Below are 15521 nucleotides of genomic sequence, written 5' to 3' on the forward strand. Positions count from 1 at the left end.
GCTGGAGTCTAGATCAACCTCCCAGGTTCAGGGAGCCCCTTTACTACTGGTGCCAGCCTCAAGGTTGCCATGCAGAGAGGAAGCGCGTATAAGATGTTGCACATGAAGTGCTTGGCCCCGTGCCTGGCACGGAAGAATAGCCCAGTCAGTAACAGCCAGTTCCAGGGCAGGCCGAGAAGCAGTCGCTTCTTCCACTTATTTAAGGAATAACAGAGAAAGCTGTAAATGTGAATGAGTTCACAGAAATGAAGGAGAACGGCCCACCCACTCTGCCTGACCCACTTACCCTCCTAAATATTCTGGTTGTGTGGAGGTTTGCTTCCTCGGTGGGATTATTTCTTTGGGATCAGTTCCCTGGGGTAGGATTACTGGGCCAAGAGGTCAGAGCCCTTTTATGGATCTTAATAATTGTTGCCATATTGCTTTTCAGAAAAGATTGTCCCCATTTACTTGTACTCAGTACTAATTACTAAATTCATACCTTCTTTTACAATCTAGTTTTTTCTTTACTAATTCAGTGGGTACAGCATACTTTGCTCAATACCTTTTGTCAATGCTTGCTTTTTCTTTTTAATTTGCTTGAGTGTGAAGTGTCTGTGCATAGATTTTGCCCATTTCTTATTGGGTTTTAAAATCGGCAAATATTAACCGATCAATAACGAATGGGCCAGGTGCCTGGAAACACCAGCTTTGCGTGAATTTTTTAAATGCCGTTGCAATATATTTCTTTGTTATCACATCTAATTCAGATTTTTTCCTCTTTCTGATTACCTATGAAAGATTTTCATTTTTATTGTTATATACTGAGTTTTAAAAAAAATGGTTATAGTCAGATTGGTGTCATGCTTTTCCTATTTTAAAGCTTAGAAAGTTACCACCCCAAGATTTAATCAATGCTCAATTCTATTTAATTCTATTATTTTACTTTTATGATTTTAAGTCTTGAATCCAAAGTTTCAGGAATAAAGAATATTCTACTAAACATTTAGGTAAAATGCAATATGCAAAACAAAAACTCCCCCCAAACAAACAAACAATAAGAACTACTTCAAATAGGTATGGGGAAGCCAACTTTCACAAACTTAATTATGCTTCTTTACTAGAGAACTCCTCAGAGACTTAACCACGCTAGTAAATCTTGTGGATCTCTAAGGTTTTGGAGGACTGGCATGGTTGGTATAAAACATTTCTGAAACTGTGACTAGGGAACCCTTTCTTCACAAAGCTAGTGTGCCATTGCCACCTTTTGAAAATGTCGCTTTAATCCAGTCAAATAAAAAAATAAATGCCAAACTATAGACTCTATGAGAGCGAGGACCTTTGTCTGTCTCATTCCCTGCTATATTCCCAGCATGACACAGACGTTCAGTATTAGATGAGCAAATATGTATGAGCACATGTACAAATGAACAAAACAAGTCTAGTACACAATACTGAGATACACATGTCCCAAGATGCAGGGAGAGGCAGGGACTTTGTGTGGTTCACAGCTACATTCTCAGAACCTACGATATGCCTAGAGCAAGGTAGGCATTCAACAAATACTTGAACCGATAAATGAATAAAGGAATGAGTTACTTGTCCAACCTAGCTCCTGACTTCAGTCCCTAACACACTTTCTTTCATGGAAAAAAAAAAAAAAAAAAAAAGAGTATCTTAGCTGGGTCAGAGTAGCTCCCCTTGGCCATGACCTCAGGCAGCTCTGAAGGCAGCTTCAGACGCCTGCAGCCGGGATCAGAGACCCGGGGCCCCAGGAACGTCCCTTTGGAAGTACAACGGCCCTCATGAAGGTCACAGATGGGTTTTCACACCAGTGTCAGGAGCCCAGCCACATTCAGCCTGGCAATTGCAGGCATCCACACTGGGGAGGCTGAGGACCAACTTCTGAAGGCAAGTGGGACTCCACATCCTTCCTTTACAGACAGCCTGGGCCGGACCAGAGCCTGCCACGGGGCCGTCCCCAGAGGAGCCCTGTGAGCGGAGCTTTGCAGCCTAAGACACTGAGGCGTGGAGCCTTTGCGGGCAGGACAGGTCTCTCGGGGTCACAAATGGCTTCTCATCTGGATGAGCGCACCTGCCACGTTCACTGCCATCCTGAAACCAATGGCTGGTCCCTCCTCCTGACCTTCCACTCACCACTCAGCTGGACCAGCACGAAACTTTCAAGAGCAACCTTTTTAATATAGAAACCTTGATTAGTATCCGATTCCTGAGTATAGGCCCATAGCTTGGATGTACGGGGGAAAGAGCTGTTAAGATAGTTGGTTCCTAACAGCTGAGGTGACCCTGACCCTCACCAGCTATGTCCAGCATCTAGAGCAGAAAAGTGCCATGAGTTTTCAAGAAAGAGATCCCAAAGCCCGGCCCAGGAGCAGTGGTGACTTTTTCCAAATATTACCCCTGGGTAATATTTACTTTCAGAGTGCCCAGCGCAGCCCCAGAGAGCCCCACGTCACCACAAGTGCGAGTCCCGCCAGCAGCTTAGGGAAGACTGACCCCTAAACTCACCCCTGTGTCTCAGGTTTGAGCAGCTTCCATGGCAAAGAAGAGAGGAAACAACGAGCTTTATAAAGAACCATATTTATTTTCATTTACAGCATCAAATATCATAAATAAAGCTAAACATTGTTTGCTGTGTGCAAAATACAGGGTTCCATGTGGCACTGTAAATGACAGCTAAAGGTCACAAACATGCATTGCGATGAGATGGGGAGGCTAGCTAAAGAAGGGGCTGGGAAGGGAGGAGGGCACTCTTTGGTTGACATTCTATAAAGGGAGGGAGGCTCTGCAAGAGAAGATAAGACAAGAGCAATGACTTCGGACTGGCTAGGATCCGCTCGGATGCAGTGAGTAACGCAGCATGCAGGGCAGCGCAGACAGGCCCAGAGGCCAGCGTGGCTCTGGGCCGCATGCAGGATGGGCACCACCTGCAGCAGGAGAGCATGAGGCCGGGCCTACCACAGCCCCACTGCACTTGCTGTGGCATTGCTCTTTAAAAGCACTTTGAATGTCCTGCTGCTCCCGGGAATGAGTCAGCAGGGAAAGTGTGTTTGAGCAGAGCCATGAGGGCATTGAAACTGGCTGCTCCAGGCCCAGGGCTGGACTGAGTCACTGCTCACAGCCACCCCTGGCCAGTGACGAGGATTGCTCTAGTTGAAGCGTATGCCTCAGGTGAGTCTTTATGAGCCAAGAGAGGCAAGGAGAGCCACTGCGAAACCCTTGGATCTATAGCATAGGCTGCATCAGAGATAGGATTTGCTAGGAAAATTATAATGATGTGTTCAAAATGGAGAGCATGGATCAAGCTGGTGATGAAGCCTGGGAGTATTTCTTTTTAATCCCTCTGAAAAGAGTCACCTCTGGTTTTGATCGATGACATTAATAATCTTTGTATTAGAATCAATTTAAGAAGACGTTTGTATGTTTGTGCTTCTTCAGAGGCTCCTAGATGAAGGAGTTCTTTTCAAAGGTGACAGAGCCCCCCTTCAGTACTGTCTCACAGTCAGGGTGAACCCTCCCAGGAAGGTAAGAGCCTAGTAAGTGCACTAGAAAAGCACGCAGGCACGCACGCACGCAGGTCACAAGGGAACAGAGGCAGGCCGGGCATGCACCTGGCGGGCGGGCTGCTAGCCCAGAGGTCAGTGGAATCGGAAACAGCTTTTGATCCGAACACCACCCCACGCTGTTCACCCACCATGCCACCAAATGAGTCCATTAGTATGCAAGACACTGGCAGTTAGACAACCAGTACCACGGCGGGGAGGAGGGGAGGACGGCGTGCGGAAAGCAGCTTAGCGGTTAGTCCCACTGTTTGAAAATCGGCAAAAAAACCAGTCACCTCAGAGCAGGAGTGTGTCAGCCAAGAAGTGGGTGTAGCACTGGAAGGCGGAAATGCACTGACGGCCACAGTGTAAGGTTGGAAAGAGAGAGACAGAAAAGAGAGTTTAGTTTGGGAGGAATAAAAGGAAAATGACTGACCATAAGAGAAGACATGGGAGTTTAATATAAGGCAATGATTTAAAAAGGGGGAAACTTCCCCAACAAGCCACTGCTGGCTTAGGACAGATGAACCTTTCTGGCAGTGAGCAGCTCCTCAGCTACAAGAGTGGACGTGGGTGGTCTGCATTTGCAACACTCCACAGGTCTCCACTCAGAGCTCCGCGTGCCTTCAGGACCCCCCGGCCCCCGTGTCCTCTCTGCCCCAGTTTACTCGAGTGTCTCCTAGTCAGTCTGCAATACAATGTGGAGGCCTAGAGGCGTCCACCCCCCAGGGCCCACTGTGAGTTTGGTGCTGCCTACCAGGAAGGTTCAAAGTCTCAGAATATACAAACATCTCAGGCTTCTAACAGTCACACCCTGTCTCACCAGAGTAATTCAATCCAGTCTCTTTATGGCCATAAATGACAATCTCATAGATTTAACTGTGGCTTCATTGGAGTGTCTCAGCCTACCCTGAGCTAATGACAATAACGACACAACTGTGCTTGTGTCTACATCTCATGACCTGGAGAATTTACTTTCTGGAATCAAACATAAAATAAATCAAGTGCTCCTCCCACAATGCTGAACATTAAAATCCCAGGAAAAATTTAGAAATACACAATGCAAGTCATTGAATTGAAAACAGGTCCAACGAGGAGAGAAGTGTCAGTTCCCACAGACTTGGCCACAGCCGTACCGTTTTACCCAAGGAGTTCAGGGAAGTGTTTGTAGAAATGCCTCCCCCTTTCTTCTCACCCTAGAGAAACTTGTCATCTCAAAGTACTCAAGAGCTCTGGATCCAAACACACGCCAGGCTCCATCCTTACTTGATCTAGAGGAGATCTCTAGGGTAACAAGTGCATGAGCTATCCCTGGCCCAGCAACTCTAGCTACCCTGAGCATGGTAGGCAGCCTTATTCTGTCAGCCTCTCCACCGTCCAACCAGACCCAGCAGCTATAAATGTCCAGGCATAGTGAAGTGAGGGGAGCTTAGGCCTCCTCAAGATGCCCAGAGGGAAGAATGCAGGTAGGCCAATGCTTATTTTTGCCCCTAATAGGACATATTTCTTTGCATCCCCTCCCAACCTCCCCTGCCAATCGGGACACAGGGGACCTTCCCTCTGGAGGTCAGACACATTCCTTTGCCAGGACAGTGTGAAAATAAATGGTTTCTGACTGTTTTGACCAAACGTGCACAGCGGCTGAGTGGCTAAGCAGTCAGCACATCTGCAAGCAGTGCTCAATAGGGAGGCCACGCTTCCCAGAAATAATACCCTGAGGTGCTAACAAATGCTCTCAGTCCCAAAAGACATGATAGAAGAGGGCAGATTCTTCCCTTAGCCTGACTGGTATGGACCCTGAGTGGCCTTGGCTCAGAAGGCAGCCTGGGCTGGGGACCTGCTGGGGAGCCCCATGGTCACAGCTCCTGGTTCGTGCCACCCGCTGACATAGCTCCTCTTCAGCAGGTATTGCATCAGCATCACGGAGCTCTGCATGGCCAGGTGCCAATGGGCTTTTGCTACAGTGCTCATTTGTGGAAGGAAAAATGTTTGTAGCAGTCTGCTGGAAACCCCATGGTTCTGTGCCCCTTGGCTAGGATTTGGTATGGAGGGCAGGGGAAACATTAAGCTACTATTGTACATCAAAATAAGGGAGCAAAACAGTCTTCATATAACAGCCAACTACACACTGCCATGTGCTTTGTATGTTTAATTCTACTTTGTCCTTCTACTCTTTTCTTCTGAAATGATTATGCTTTCATGTTGCAAAAATATTAAGCCCTCTTGACAAGTGGCTTTGGGTACATAAATTGAAAGGCATGGGCCAGGAGATGGCACACACTCACTTTTGTTTATGTAAAAGCCCAAATCATTACTGTTGCAGGCAATAACTATGACAACTGGCTAGGGTGTGGGAGGGTTGGTAATACCAGGTATAAACTTCAAACCTATGTTTAGAAAAATGGACACACGTGGTAAAATATGCTTTCTCTTGGCTTATTGAAAGTTAAAAATTGAAATGTAAACCTAGAAATACAGCTCGCTTTGGTATAAAAGAAATGTAAATCTACAAAAAACATCCTTCATGTTGTGCTGGCCCCAGCACTGTGACACCCAGAGGGTCACCCTGACAAGGCTGGTGCAGGTGGCCAGCTCTTTGGCTCTGAGCTAACGGGTTCAAGAACGCGAGGCTCCCCGGCGAGCCCCAGCCGCAGCCCACGACAAACACACAGCCACGCACGCGGGTAATGTGAAGCCCCTGGGGGCGGCGCCCGTCAGCGCAGCTTGACTGGCAAGTGCCCGAGCACCCAGTCGCGGATGCTCTCGAGGGACTCCTCGGACTCCCGGTACATGGAAGCCAGGACCTCGGACAACACACACAGGAGGGGCAGCCCGACGCTCAGGAGCTCGTACAGGTAGCAGTAGTTGTAAGCATTGTCCCTGAAATGCAGGCCGACGGCGCGCAGGAGTCCCCGAATGCAGTCAGGCAGGCTCCATAGCAGCCTGAGAGGCCAGCTTAGCGCCATCCCAAAGGAGGAAGTGGTGATACCTGGCGGGCTGCCTGCCGGTGGGCCCAGGGCAGCGGCTGCGGCTGCGCAGGAGCTTTCCGTGGGCGGGTCTCGCCGAGGGGCCTCTTGCTCCTTCCATATCCCCTCCTCCTTGGAAAGATCAAAAGGAAAGTAGTTAGTCCAGGAATCTCAAAGGACCCCTCCAACAAAGCAGACAAAGAGAGTCAATAAAATAGAGCTTGGCAGACCCACCCCCCCAACCCCCCACCCCCAAATTATCTCAGCATGCATGCGCTGCCGAAGAGGGCTGAGCATGGGCATGTCTTTGGGGGGGGGGGGCAAATTGGTCATGGGGATCATGATCCTTCAAAACACATATCCTTTGCCTCCAATCACATTTCTTATGATCTAGCCTAAGTGAGTGATTTGAAATATGGATAAATGTGCATGCACAAAGATGTTTGCTGTAAAAATATTTGTAAGGGGCCCTGGCCGGTTGGCTCAGCAGTAGAGCGTCGGCCTGGCGTGCTGGGGACCTGGGTTCAATTCCCGGCCAGGGCACATAGGAGAAGCGCCCATTTGCTTCTCCACCCCCACCCCCTCCTTCCTCTCTGTCTCTCTCTTCCCCTCCTGCAGCCAAGGCTCCATTGGAGCAAAGATGGCCCGGGCGCTGGGGCTGGCTCCTTGGCCTCTGCCCCAGGCGCTAGAGTGGCTCTGGTCGCGGCAGAGCGACCCCCCGGACGGGCAGAGCGTCGCCCCTGGTGGGCGTGCCGGGTGGATCCCAGTCGGGCACATGCGGGAGTCTGTCTGACTGTCTCTCCCCGTTTCCAGCTTTAGAAAAATACAAAAAAATAAAAAAAAAATATATATATATATATATATTTGTAAGGTAAAAATATTGAACAACATACACGTTCAGCCATATGGAACTCAAATAAATTACAGGCCATTTTTGACAAGCACCCAAAATTATGCTCCAAAATAATTTTTAATGTTATGAGAAACTGTTCTCGATATGGTTTTAGTGACAAAAGAAAGATAAAACTGTAGCAATAGGATTCTGACTGGGTTAAAATACATTCACATAGGAAGAAGTCTAGAAGGAAATGTTTTTTTGTTTTTTTTTTTTTTAATTTTTTTAAAATTTTTTTTTATTTCATTTATTCATTTTAGAAAGGAGAGAGAGAGAGAGAGAGAGAGAGAGAGAGAGGAGAGAGAGAGAGAGAAGGGGGGAGGAGCAGGAAGCATCAACTCCCATATGTGCCTTGACCAGGCAAGCCCAGGGTTTCGAACCGGCGACCTCAGCATTTCCAAGTCGACGCTTTATCCACTGCGCCACCACAGGTCAGGCAGGAAATGTTTTTTACAGAACTGTTTTTCTCAGGATAGAGTGAGATGGGAGATTTAACTTTCCTTCTTTATATACTTTAATTTATTTACCCATTTTTCTACATTGAGCTTATATTAATGTGTAATCAGAAAAAAGCCCTAAGTTGTAAATCTTTGCTGGCCGTAATCAGTCAGGCCATAGAAGTTATTTGCTAAGCGCTGCCAGAGGGGGCACTGTAACAAGCCCATCGCTCATCACGGTGCTGACATCCAAGGGGCTGGGAAAGGACTTAGAAATCTCAGCAAAGTTGGCCCCATACCAGGCATCCCTACACACAGTGTCCTGTGGTCATGTTGGGGGAGGGGGGGGAAACAGGACACAGGGGACCATGAGGAAATAACCGGGAACTTCTGCACAGCTGAGCATAGAGTCGCATCCCTGGCATAGGAGAAAGCTCTTCTGGACTCTCGTGAGAGGCCAGCACAGCCACTCACCTGGGAGCTGGCCTCTGGTGGGACACACTCCAAAGGCCAGCTGAACAGACTGAGGCAAAGGACCCCACACACCAGGGAACAGAGCCCTCTTCTCCATTTGTGAGTCTCAGTCCTTCTAGGGCCAGGAATGCTGGCCTAATGTGGAGGAACCCTTGAAAACCTTCTCCTATCCAGGGGCCTCCCCGTCTCATCAGGCCTGTCAAGGCAAAACGTACCTCTCTTTGTTGTTCCAACTCTGCCCGTCTCTTTCGTTGCTGACTATTGGTTTTACAGTGCATGAAATGAGGCTTGCAGAAAAACTTGCCTATAAAAAGAAACACACACATACACACACACACACAAACACACACACACACACACACACACACACACCCGTTTTAATCTTGTAAGCCAGAAACACAGCAGACCTGAGCCAAGTGCCCATCACTGCCTAGGTCAGAACATGGCAATAATGGAAACAAATTCAGGACAGCTCACACTTGGGGAAGGGCTTCTGTCATCTGTCTTAAAGTGGCACTAAGATGAGGCACAGAACCCATGCTGCCTCAGAGGCAGGCTGCAGACACAGGGGTCTCCCAGAGGTGGGCTGAAGCCCTCAGATAATTCCTCAAACAAATGAAGTACAATTATCTTCCCAAAACCAGTTACCAGGCAGCAAAATGGACAGCAGCACCATTTCTAGCTCCTCTTCCTTTCAGGGACCCCTAGCAGTGGGAAAGACTGGGAACAGGTGGCAGCAGTGATGAGGAAAAGTCCAGGCGAGATGCACACTGGGCCACCGGCCACTGCCCAGGACCTCGGACACTTTCCAGAAAAGCCTTCTTTGCTCACCATTATATCAGTAATAACAGCGATGGAAATAATGATAACAATAGGAAAAACTTATGTAGGACTCACAATATACCAGGCACTATTCTAAATGCTTCTCGTGAATTGACTCAGCAACCCTCACAACAACCTTATATGCTAAGTACTATTAGTACCCTGATTTTACAGATGGGGAAACTGAAGGACCAGGAGGTTAGGGAACAGGTCTAAGGTTATATGGCTAGTATGTGCTCCAGTCTAAATTTGAAACTGGCACTTTAGTCTGACGGTCTGTGCTATACTGCGCCTGTCATTATATCTGATGGCACAAATACCAAGGGCTGAAAATTAGAAAATAATCCCTTGTCCCAATGAGCGCAACTCCTTCATCAATGACCTCTGATCAGCCACTTGTCAGAATGGATGTTACTATTACGGTTATTTTGATAATATATACTTTATAAATAGAACATTCATATACTGGCATTTACTGAACCCTTACTGCAGGAGCGGTGTGGTTCTGAACACGTGCTTCTCGACCACGTAGGGGAGATGGACGGTGATGAAAATGAACGAGAAAATGTACACAAAGCACGCGGAACTCGGTTGGCACCCTTCCGCGCCACGCCACGCCAGTACACACCAGGTGCCGCAGCTCCCTCCCCCCTCAGGATCCCCTGCCCACCACAGGTGGCCTCTCTGTCCACAGGAGCTCCAGGCTCTCTGACCAGCTTTTCTGATGACACTGTACTTCCTAGGAATGGTTGAGTGTCCCAGAGCCTCCAGAAGGACGGGAGCCCAGGCCAGAGACCGGAGCTGTCCCTGGGGGAGGTGGTTACCTTCGTCGCTGTCGAAGGCGTAGGCGGCCAGGCGCAAGGTGGTGGCACAGACACTGCAGCGGAAACACTCTCGGTGGAAGAAGTGGCCCTCCGCGCTCAGCCGTTCCATCACATACACGCGCCTTTTACAGAAGTAACAGGTGTTGCTGCCACCCAGGTTCAAGGGAAACGCCTTTCGTATAGTTTCCTGGGGGCACAGGACATCAGGAGAGAAGAGCAGTGTGTTAGAGGCTTACACTGAGTCTTTGAATGAGAGGGCTGGGCTCTTAGAAATTCCGACCTGAATCATGGGGATATCGTGGGCTCCCACTTGCTGCTCATGTCACTGCAAGCGCTGCAACAGACAGTGAGTGTGGGAAGATATGCTCCCAACACAGAACCACAAACTGCAGGAGAGTTGCTAGTAATTGTATCAGGCAGGTTGCCCACAGGGTGTGTCCAGGAGAGGCTGTCCCCTCGCCTAGCTGCTCTGATTTTGGGGTCAAAGTGATATCTCCTGGTCTACTGCAGTGGGCATCTTTCACAAATGTGCCTGCCCAGTAATACCCTCTCTAGGAATCTGTCCCAAAGGTTAAGGGTTGTCTGGGTGTAGAGTGAGCTCACTGAAAGCCTGCTTTTGTACACCCTTGTCGCCCTGAGTGGCTTACGTCAGGCGAGGAAAGTTTGTGACATCAAAACTGTTTAAGAGCACTGCAGGAAAGGGAAGGGCAGTGTCCAACAGTGCACCAGGCTGCCAGTCAAACTCCTAAACGCAAGGGGGGAGAAGAAGAGGGAGGGCAGGGTGCACCCTGGCGATTCTAGGCACATGTGCCGAAAGGAAACCAAAGGCACTGTTGATTCAAATCGCTCGTGATGGCAGCGAGTGGCCTCGACTGGAGAAAGGGAGAATTCAGATAGAGGTGTTTCTTCATAACTGAATTCTCAATTTAATGCAAAAGGGCTACTGAGTCTGGACACTGAACATTGATGGTACGAGATGTCTGGCTATGTGGATGGCTAAGCCAGGCCTTTCACTGAGCCCTCCAGAGCCCCAGACAGCAGGCAAGATGCTCTGCCTCACAAAACAACCCCAAGGTTGCCAAGTGAGGTGTGCCTTTAAGGAAATGCAACTCCCTCTAACTGCTCTGAGTCAGCCCATTCTTTGCCCCTCTGAGTATGAGAAGGGGCACCTTGCAGAGGGCCAGGCCATCCTCTCTGTATCCTGAGCACCCTCCCTGGGAGGTCAGAGCCGGAGTCTGTGGGCCAGGCCATCCTCTCTGTATCCTGAGCACCCTCCCTGGGAGGTCCGAGCCGGAGTCTGCGGGCCAGGCCATCCTCTCTGTATCCTGAGCACCCTCCCTGGGAGGTCAGAGCCGGAGTCTGTGGGCCAGGCCATCCTCTCTGTATCCTGAGCACCCTCCCTGGGAGGTCAGAGCTGGAGTCTGCGGGTAAAGCTGAGGGGTGCATTCTTACCAGGTCTGGAGAGGGAGCTTGGGCCTTAGGTCTGTGATCATTCATGTACAGATTGACCAGGACTTCGGCTGCAGCCCCTATTCCGCTGGACACTTTCCCTACCGTCAGCTACCCAAGAGCAGAGGTAGAGGAAACAGAGACAAAGGTAAGACCAGTTAGCACCAAGAAAAAAACACGACAGGCAGGATATGGGAGAGGGCACATCCACATGCAAATAGCACTTGACATCCTATAATAGGCAAAACCAGCCAGTAGTGGGCCATAGGCACTCAGGATGTAGCCAAGGACAGAAATGGAACCCAGTGACACCCGGTGAGCCAGGTGACTGATCTAACTACATCCACTAGGGTGCAGGCCTTCAGGAGTCACTGAGTTTCTCAGTGCATAGATGGAGTAAATGAATCCAGAGACAGAATGATCTATCCAAGGCCCCTTAGCAAATAAACACAAGATTCAGGACTCTACTCTGGTCTCCTGACACCCACTTGGGCACACCTATCTTATAGGTGGCTAGGATAATGTGGGCTACTTGGTCTGGTCACCACCAAAAGCTATGTTTGTACCTGTGTCACCAGGGCTTCCAAAAACCTGTGAAGAATAGCAGCAAGCAAAGGAGACAAAGAGTTAAGGAACCAATGCCCTGGCTAGTGGCTCAGTGGATAGAGCATTGGCCTGGCATATAGACATCCTGGGTTTGATTCCTGGTCAGGGCACAGAGGAGAAATGATCATCTGCTTCTCTTCTCCCTCTCCCTCTCCCTTCTCTCCCTCTTCCCCTTTCATAGCCAGTGGCTCAATTGGTTTGAGCACCAGCCTCAGGCAGTGAGGATAGCTCTATTGGAGCGTATCAGCCTCAGGCACTAAAAATAGCTCGGTACTTCAGCATTGGCCCCAAACAGGGTTTGCTGAATGGATCCCGGTTGGGGTGCATGCAGGAGTCTGCCTCACTACTCCCCTCCTTTCACCTAAAAAAAAAAATCTAAGGAACTGAGACCTCACAGACAGCTGAAGTACAGCCACCCTCCCCTCCCCAAGGTCCTCCCCCTCGAAGGGCTGTGAACTGCTGCTTAATGAGCTTGGAGCCCTCACAGACCTGGAGGAAAGTTAGGACCCTACATCTCCACAAGCCGGTTCTGAAGCAGGGCATGAAGCTCTCCACTGCTGAGCTCAGTTTTCAAGTTTAATAAAATGGGGATGGTTGTGCCGTTCTCATGGATGTGAGGTAAGAACTGAGAGAATGTGTGTCAAAGTGCCTGGCACTTAGCAGGGGCTGGGCCAATATGAACTTGACTCCTCCCTCCCTTTTTTCTCTGAATTAGGCAGGCTACAGCCAGCCGGGCAGCTTCCGTGTTCCTAGGGAGCACCGGCTATGCCTGATCGGAGTCCCTCCAGGCCAGGACCACAGACCACCTTCCCAATAAAAGCAGAGACTGGGATGGCGGTAAAGCCAGTCGCCGGTGGGCAGGTGGGGGGCCCAGGATGGGGAGCATCACTACAGACTCCAGGCACCAGTACCCAGTGGGCCCCAGGCCTAGTGCTGGGCAAGGCCGGCCTAGGGTGGGGGAGGCCCACTCCACATGGGCCCCGGGATCACCGCCTGGTGCTATGGGGGGCACAGTGGCCCACACCTGCCTACAAGTGTCTGGATCACCCCGGCGTGTCGGGAGCCAGGGAAGAGTGGGACCTGACAGCCCAAGCAGACAGCACCGCCCGCCCCAGCAAATGCAGCTTGATCCCTCTTCCTGCCAGCTCTGAACAGGCACCCCGGCGATGCCGCAGTCCCCGCTGCGGGGAGGCAGACATGCGCAGTACAAGCTTCGGTAAACGCTGTTCCTGATCCCATGGCCCTGGACGGAGGGAGGCTCCAGGCCCTCCCCGGCCTCCAACCCCGCTTCTGGGAGCCATGGCCAGCCAGAGCCGTGGTTTAGGCCGAAGGCCCTCGGGCACAGGCCAATGGTCATTGTGAAAACAAGTAACAGTGACTTATGCGTGGGTGATGGGACACCTTCAATCTAAACCCAAGACGGCTTTTGAGAGGCCACAGCTAGTTCCAGAATTGTACGTCCCAAATATATACCAGGAAGTTCGGGGAACAGTAAACAAAGGACAGCAGCTCCCTCAGCTCCCCACCTCCTCATGGCGACGCCCACCCTCAGACCCCGAGACCAACTCGTCAGAGTGCAGCAAAGGCACAGGCACCACATGGGAATGACTGGGAGGGGCTGCCAAACAGGCTGGGAGAGTGACACCTGCCCCCCTCTCATTAAGTTAACCCCAACCTGACAGCATCTTTGGACTCGTCACTCCAGAACCATGTTGTAGTTCTGGGGGATTGCAGAGGATGTGACTCTGGGTGCCTCATCCCACAACTCAGACAGATGGGACCTCCTCAGACTTGACAAAGCCAGCTCCTTCTCAGGAGCAGCAGCTACCAGGCCATTACCCAGCCCACCCTGTGACCCCCACTCCTCCCCCCGCCCCCGGTCCCCGGCCCAGCCTGGGAGAGATTAGGACTCTGCTCACAAGCACAGTCTCTGCAGGCTTCAGGCTTTTCACAAATGCCGAGAAACTTGGCTCCTGCTTTCAGGAACTGTTCAGGTGCACTGGCTGAGGACAACATGTCACCATTTGTCTGATGTTCCTGTCTCCGCTAAGGCCCCCCAAATGGGCCCCTCACACAAAGGCTGTAGAATACTAAGTCCTTTCTGGGTTTATATCAGAATAAAGAGAGGAGGTCCACTTGACTCCCCTGTCCACACTGCCCTAGCGTGGCCATCTCCGCCGGCCCAGTGTGTGGACTGGCTCTGCGGTGCTTCTCCAGGAAGGCACCGTGGTGATGCCGTGTCACCCACATGCAATTATTGCCTCCCCTGAGTTAGCAGAGATTGAAACTGTGCTTTGTGGGGCTTTAAATACAAGTCCCTAATGAGACCTTATTAACCACTTAGCTAATAAGCACTTTGTATCGCTGAGCTTCCGCACACTCGTGACTCAGGGAGCAATTAAGGAAGCACGCAGAGGGCTGTGGGGCTGCTGGGGGTGTTGCCAAAACATGTCTGTACAGTAATGGGCCTGCTTCGCTGTTTTACCAGCACAGGGCACTGTCTGGTCACCTGGCCAGAGGATGCAGGTTGAAGACCACACCTGGCCTTTCCTTGTAGGCCAAAAAGGCTACTTTTTCCCAGTTGCATCCATAGCCTCACCCTGTGATAGATGCTGTCTTAAGAATGATAAAATGGAAGCATTCTAAAGGAAAACAGCAGTGAGTCTCCTATAGGCCCTCCCCAACCTGACAGAAAGCATCCCAGAATCCCCACTGGTCAGTATGAAGAGACGGATGGGGAGAGGTCACAAGGAGACCAGGTAATGGAGAACTTGCCTAATGGGGTGAGAAGGGACCCATGAAACCCACCCCAGAGACAGTGTGAAAGTGCATGTTACGACAGGGATCACATGTCCTGGCAGCAAGGACACCCTGCGGGCTCCGTGAGAGTGCGGACACACACCAGCTGAGCTGGCACCCGTTCCGTGCTCCTCAGACCTCCAGTGGTAAATGACCAGATTTTGCTTTTTCTCTTTAATCTCTAATCCTTGTGGCCTGATATTTTTGAATACAATAAAAATGAATAAGTAGAAATAGGATTACACACTTTGATGTGTGGCAATGTCACATTGCTTTACCCGTGTCTAATGCTTACTCTCACTTGTCATGCCCATTGTCACAGACTAGTACCTGCCCGGGGCCCACACATTATGTAGCACTGCGCTAGTTGACCAGGAAATGACCAGGCTTTCGAGATCCTAAGAAAGGGGTGCTCAGCAGATGAAGAAACTTCCAGAAAACCCGGCCTGGTATTGACCTCAGAGTAAGATCTGGAGGTTCTCAACAAGAAGATTCACTCACTGAAAGCCAAGTCACCTAGGTTCCTGGGGAGGGCTTACAATCTGCCTGGGAAACGTTTGTCAGATGCGAAGGTGGGCAATCTGATGATCTGACCAAAAGTGATCACGCCCAGTCACTAGTTTCTAAAGAGCTGGTAATTTTGGAGAGCACCAGGGGACTGTTCTTCATAACCCTTCAGTTATCTTTCAATATTCTTGTAAAATTAA

The 15521-nt window shown here is 50.2% G+C and overlaps 1 protein-coding gene across 6 annotated transcripts in view; it reads right to left on the reverse strand.

The window, feature by feature from the left end:
• Window positions 1-15521, reverse strand: part of MICAL2 (microtubule associated monooxygenase, calponin and LIM domain containing 2) — a 219692-nt gene that overhangs the window by 68319 nt on the left and 135852 nt on the right. For 2 of the 6 annotated variants that reach the window (XM_066365593.1, XM_066365558.1), the window contains 4 exons: window positions 11413-11520; window positions 9961-10147; window positions 8530-8618; window positions 6532-6640 (listed from right to left, as the gene is read on the reverse strand). In XM_066365593.1, coding sequence (XP_066221690.1) covers window positions 6532-6640; window positions 8530-8618; window positions 9961-10147; window positions 11413-11520 — 493 coding nt within the window. Of the gene's footprint in view, window positions 1-2564; window positions 6641-8529; window positions 8619-9960; window positions 10148-11412; window positions 11521-15521 lie in introns of those variants that run through there. The other 4 variants (XM_066365580.1, XM_066365573.1, XM_066365566.1 and 1 more) reach the window with 4 other exon arrangements.

This window comes from Saccopteryx leptura, chromosome 1, assembly GCF_036850995.1.
Source record: "Saccopteryx leptura isolate mSacLep1 chromosome 1, mSacLep1_pri_phased_curated, whole genome shotgun sequence".
NCBI classification, from domain to species: domain Eukaryota; kingdom Metazoa; phylum Chordata; class Mammalia; order Chiroptera; family Emballonuridae; genus Saccopteryx; species Saccopteryx leptura.